General features: G+C 38.6%; 1 protein-coding gene across 3 annotated transcripts in view; it reads left to right on the forward strand.

Moving 5' to 3' along the window:
• The window catches only part of LOC116692666 (thymocyte selection-associated high mobility group box protein TOX), an 87,659-nt gene that overhangs the window by 31,308 nt on the left and 50,351 nt on the right, over nt 1-6,000 (forward strand). For 2 of the 3 annotated variants that reach the window (XM_032521137.1, XM_032521136.1), the window contains exon 2: nt 691-783. The exons of the other annotated variant lie outside the window; for it this stretch is intronic. In XM_032521137.1, coding sequence (XP_032377028.1) covers nt 691-783 — 93 coding nt within the window. The remainder of the gene's footprint in view (nt 1-690; nt 784-6,000) is intronic. 3 annotated transcript variants of the gene reach the window in all.

Genomic DNA, 6,000 nt, shown 5'->3' on the forward strand with positions numbered 1-6,000 from the left:
TTTGGATTACAGCATGGCGCCACCCACTTGTTACCCAACACATTTTTAATCCATCTAGAACTTTTGTTTTCTGATGTGTAATGAGCATTTCAGCCACATTGGGCCACTACTGTGGCTGAATTTGCTGAAATGTTATGCACCTTTGATTATATGAGCTGATGTTTGCAGCTGATATTGATAATGTGGGTTGTATCAGATTACAAATTATTAATGGACATGCAGTATAAATCCACTCGTTGCTCCATGATATTCCTCAAGTCTCCAGATCCTTGGCTCAGTGCCGGCATTCAGCAGCACTGTTTTGTAGTGGGTTTGTGTAAATGCTTGTCACAGTGTGTGCAAGAGAGTAGGGAGGTGGGCATGGTGAGGAGGCGTGTCTGGGTTGGAGGGGATGTCAGCTCATTAACCTCCATTCTTCCCCCAGCACAGCACTGTGTAGGGTCTCTGTGTAAGTCTCTTGTCATTACCCCTCCCCCTGCACGCGTGTGCTGGACATGATGGGAAGAGCTGAGCAACCAGGGAAAAGGAGAAGGAGGGAAAGGTTCACGAGGCGGGGGGGGTTTGACATGTTCCTTTACAAATTCCCTGCTTGTATTTCGCAAACTAAAGCCGCGCCATCTCGTTTCCTTCCCTGCTTTTGTCTTCTGTCTCTTCTCTTTCCCTCCCTGCTGTCTCTCTCTCTAACCACAGGCCCGGTACAGTGTGGGTGAACGAGGGGTTAGGCTCCACACTGCCCACCCTCCAGGCATCAATCCAGCTAGGAAAAGACTGCCCACTGCTGTGGTGAGATACAGTAGCCACGCCCCCAATTTCTGAAACCTCTTCTGCTTGTCAGCCAATTGATTTGGAAAGGTGTACCTCAAGCTACTGAACTAGTCCTGGTGGTATTTTGGAGGCTTCAAACTGAGATTATCTAGAGTTGTGATGACATTGCTCATCACAGAGAAGAAGTATTTACTCATGACTTACTCATGAAAATGCCTACAGGAACATGCACATATTGTCCATAGTGTATGTGGAAAACATGGACCACACAACGCAAATTTTGCATGTATTTGCATTCAAAAACAGACACATTTAAGGGAATTTACAGATGTTGTCAAAAAAATTTTTTTTTTATTGCAGCAACATATGTGTGAAAACATGCAAAGGTGCAAAATACGCCCCTGCAGTTGTTATGGTTGGGTCACGCTGTTTTTGCTTTCATAGAAACAAATAAAGTCTGAAACTGAAAGCAAGATTGACATCTTTACAGTAAATCTTTAATAGCGTTTGTATTTAATGGTTAATACGTTACTTAATACAGAATTATTTTACAGAGAAGATACAAATAGTGCCCAAAATATAACCCAAACATGTTCTTCAGAAAGCCTGCTATCAGAACCAGATGTTATAATGTAACTTCTTTTAAATTTCATATCTTTTGTTAAAACTATGCTGATAATCTATTGGACTGTTGATATTGAGAGTGATAATGTAGCACACTTCCCTGTTTAGTTAACTGCTAAATGTGTTTGTGTTAGTATTAATGTGTGTATTACACGTTCTATAATTATAAGGTGTTTGAAAGTGAACACACCACAACCTGATTATATACACAGTAATTCAACAACTGTAACAATAATTCAACAATTACAACACTTCCTTCCTACCTTCTATAATTGTATGCTGCATGTTAAAGTCCATACCATGTTGGTGCATGTAGGAGACCCAAACCAACACACAAGAGAATAAACACAAGAATATCAAAATAGATTGATGTGTTTCCTATACGCATAATGATTTATTTTAGTCACTGCCAGAACAGTAAAACTTCAGTCTATTTTCTTCTATTTCCTTTGCTCTTTTATACTTTATTCTGTGCAGAGGCAAGAGAGCAGTAGATTTAAATAAGATAACCAATTATATGCTAGAGGAAACCAGACTTTTTCTTCCTGCTGCAGTTATCTGATGCTGTGGTGAGCAGAGGCAAAGGGCTGGGGTAATGTGACATTAACTCTGCCCTTTATCTTCTATCATTGCTGGTTACCCCAGTCAGTTAAAAGTGGCTTGTGCTCTGCATCCTCTCAAGCTGCCAGAGAAACCTCACTGACTAGACTCACATAGAGCCATGAACTTGCTGTATGGACACACATATTCTACACACAGACACACAAATGTGCAAATACATGCACCTTCTTCTCACCTCAGACAGTGTGAGTGTCAGGTAGACTGGTGGGAAAACCACTTTCCTAGTAGTAGCATCCATTTTAAGTATAGCATGACTGCACTTGTTGGGGCTGGTTGCTAATTGCATGTGATGTTATTGTGCAAAATGCCAATAGGGTGTTTCCCGGCACTGGTTAGCAGGCAGGCCGTTGAAGGCCACCGCGGGCAGGATGAGGGTGGCAGTGTGGATGCCACTTTGGTCTGACATACTTTTTTTGTTATACCTGCATGTGCACTTGCATGAGGTGCACATACTCCCATCTGGTTGCAGATATGTGACACTTACTGTTGATAGAAAAAAGCAAATTTTAGCAGAAACTGTGTCCCCTCTATCTATTAGGGCTGGGCAATAGGCCTTTGTCCTGTTTAGATTCATTCGCAATACATGGGGGCCGTTTCAATTTGTATTTTGGTTAGTCATTTATTGCGATTCAAGAAGTATTGCGATTCGATAGTATTGTAAGTTTCTTTTCATTCTTTAATGAAATCAAAAGTTGAATAATACACTCCTAGAGACAATATATCATGAGACATTTCTAAAAGCTAATTATTTTCTAAAAATAATGCACATCACATGTCAGTCAGTCAGTCTGAAATGTATTTCATTTGTAAAGAAGTACATATTTTCTGCATTTTCTGCTTTTGGTCTGTTTTGCTTGAAATGGATGTGATATAACCGGCATCAGCGGTACTATAGAAAAAGAAACTATGAATCACTGGAAAAACTAAATAAAATATTGATTCTGTGAAAAACAATCGATTTTACAAAATTGTCAAAAGAAATAAGAAAATAAGAATTTTGATTTTTTTTTTTTTCTCCCCCTACCATCTACAACCTCCTTAGGTCTCTGCTACAGCACAGACAGACTGATTGTACTGATAATGCACAATCAAGATATATGTTGACATACCTGGACCTCTTTAAGAGAAAGTGCAGTTATGTTTTACCCAATACGTCCAACAGGCAGAGAAGCTTTGACATAAAGCTGCACCTGGATACATTTTATACTACAGTCCATTTGATTGTTGAACAACTAAAGAAACAGAAAAATGTATCATTATTTGATATTATTGCTTTATGAATTTTATTTAAAGTTAGATAGAGCCAAGATAGAACCCAAATAAGAAAAACTGTTTTAAACATTCTTTAAGCCATTGACCTACTCCAAACACGGTGTGAGTTATCATGTGTAGCCAACACCGTTTAGATTTTTATCTTGTTGTGAACTCACTAACTCACAGTGAACTTGAGTTCATCCTGGAAACAAAACCTTATTTAGCAACACCCCACCTGGCCTTCCTCCACACACACACACACACACACACACACACACACACACACACACAAAGCTTTTCTCCTCAATCTCTCCTCCCATCTGCTGTTGACTGTTACTTCTGTTTTGTGGTTGCTCCAGTGCAACAGAAAGTGTATGAATGAGAGCTTCAGCCTGCCTTTTTATTTTTACACATCAGAAGGTATAGGTGAAGCCGGAAGCGGTTGGAACCTGTATTATGTCTTTTGTGGAAATAGTTTCTTTTTTTCAAGCCGATTCTGGTGCTGTGTTTGTGTGTTAGTCCATATTGTTTCAGTGAGGAATGCTTTAGACCTAATCATAACAAACAGAGCTGATGCTCAATAGATGTGAGCTGATGGATCGCACCATCACTGACAATGAAACAAAAATATTTCTTAAACAGAGTCAGCTGGAAAGAGGTAATGCAGATCGTTGTTTAATATTTTTTAAGAAATTTGAGGAAATGCAACACTCTGACGATTCATGTTTTCAATTCCTCTTACCTAATTCTTTCTTGGATGGCACAAGGCCAGGAAATTCCAAACAGAATTCCGTAAAAATCCACTTCAACAGATACAAGGAGCTGCTCTGTGTATCTTGTCGATATCTGATCATGCTGCTGACCGGAGCACAGTGTGTCCAGATAAACATAGTCTGTGTTTTGCATATGAAAATTAACCATGTGCAGCAGATAAAGGTGAGGATACATGAGATGCTGGGCATTGGTGGATGTGACCCCAGTGCTGCTGCAGAGTGTGCACATGTAGTGTGTATGTAGTGTGTGTGCAGGATCAAACTCTCACACACAGGAAGAGGCCCTGTTTCCCTTATCTAACGACAACAGAGCATGTGTCGCCATGACCACAGGCTGCGCTTTTTATGGGCTTTTGTGTTTGTTTGTGTGTGTGTGTGTGTGTGTGTGTGTGTGTGTGTGTGTGTGTGTGTGTGTGTGTGTGCCATGTTCATTGTTTGCCCATGTTCATTGTTTGCTCGGGGCGTGGTGCAACACCAGAATTGTTACTATAGTCTATCTTCTCTCCCTCTTTTTCTTTTCTCCTACCATGCAACTCCGGAATCTATCTACCATGGCTGTCTGTCTTTCTTTCAACTTTTGTTACATTATGTCTTTTTCTGCCTTCTTAGCCTCTTTGTGTGTTAATCTTTCTCAGTTTTAAGTGTGTGTGTGTGTGTGTATACGTGTTTGTGTGCACACAAGTGTATCTCGCTTCCTCTCTGTTGGTCTGTCTGTCTGTCCGTCTCATCCTCTCATCTGGCTTTGAACCAGCAGTGACAAGTTGAGCAAAAAATTCAAAAATTCAGTGGCACATTGTCTCAGGTTGAGGTTTTTTAGGTCTCTCCTACTGCTTAATTAAACAGAGGACAAGGGAGAAAGAGACATGTAGAAAGAGAAATAAAGAGAAGAGGGGGAAGATGATGAAGTAGGGTGCTCAAACAGGCATACATATTGCATGAGTCCCCCCACCTACTTTACCACCACCACACCCTTTCTTCACAGAATGGCTGTGTACTGTTCTGGGCTTATTAATTCCGCTCGGTGAGAGAATTATTTTTAGAGACTTGGTGTACTGGCAAAGGCTTTTAAAGTCACAAGTAACACATTCTGCTTATAGATTTCCTTTTATAAATTGAAAAGTTCTTAAAGTTTGTTGTGGTTCTTTAGTGTTGTACTGTATGTTCTTTTGTAACACTTTCACAGATGTCGAATGGTCTACTTGAATGTTAGTTGTGTAATATTTGAATTCTTTCTATTTTTCTTTTTCATTTTCCTCAGCTATATAATGTAATACCCTGTACCATACTACATGAACTGTAATATGGTCTATGGTATGGTCTTAAATCCCAGTGGTGGAAGATGTAGAATAATTTACTTAAAACAGTCACAATGGAGCATTGCCCCTTTCAGAGGATGTATTATTTGTATAATTAATATTAATAATAATGTATCAACCTATAAGCAGCATAGTAATGTTGCAGCTGGTCAAGATAAAATTTATAACTAACTAACTAACTAATAACTAACTAATTTATATAATTTTGATTAGTTTATTCTACAGTTCATTCTATAACAACTCATCACTTATTTAAAAAAAGTTTTTTATGAATCATTTTAATTTGCAATAACCAGTAACTTTAGTTGAAAAGAAGAAGAAAGTAGCATATAGTCAAGTAGGGAGCTAGATTGTTACTTGCGAGAAAAAAATTATTTAAAAAAAGATGTTTGAGAGAAAAGGTTTTCATACCAATAGCAAAAATAATAATATTTGAGACTAAATAGGTTTAAATATAAATTTGAAATTTTTAAAATTATTTCTGAGAAAAAAATCAAATCAAAACACTTTTTTAAACTCTCAAATATATATTTTTTGCTATCAGTGTGAAAAAAATTTCTCTCAGGATTTTTCTTTCGATTCCTATTGGCCAGTCGGGTGAGCACCTGCAGGTACAGATGGACCGCCATCAGTGGGTATAACACGTG

The sequence above is a fragment of the Etheostoma spectabile genome, chromosome 7 (assembly GCF_008692095.1).
Source record: "Etheostoma spectabile isolate EspeVRDwgs_2016 chromosome 7, UIUC_Espe_1.0, whole genome shotgun sequence".
Taxonomy (NCBI): Eukaryota; Metazoa; Chordata; class Actinopteri; order Perciformes; family Percidae; genus Etheostoma; species Etheostoma spectabile.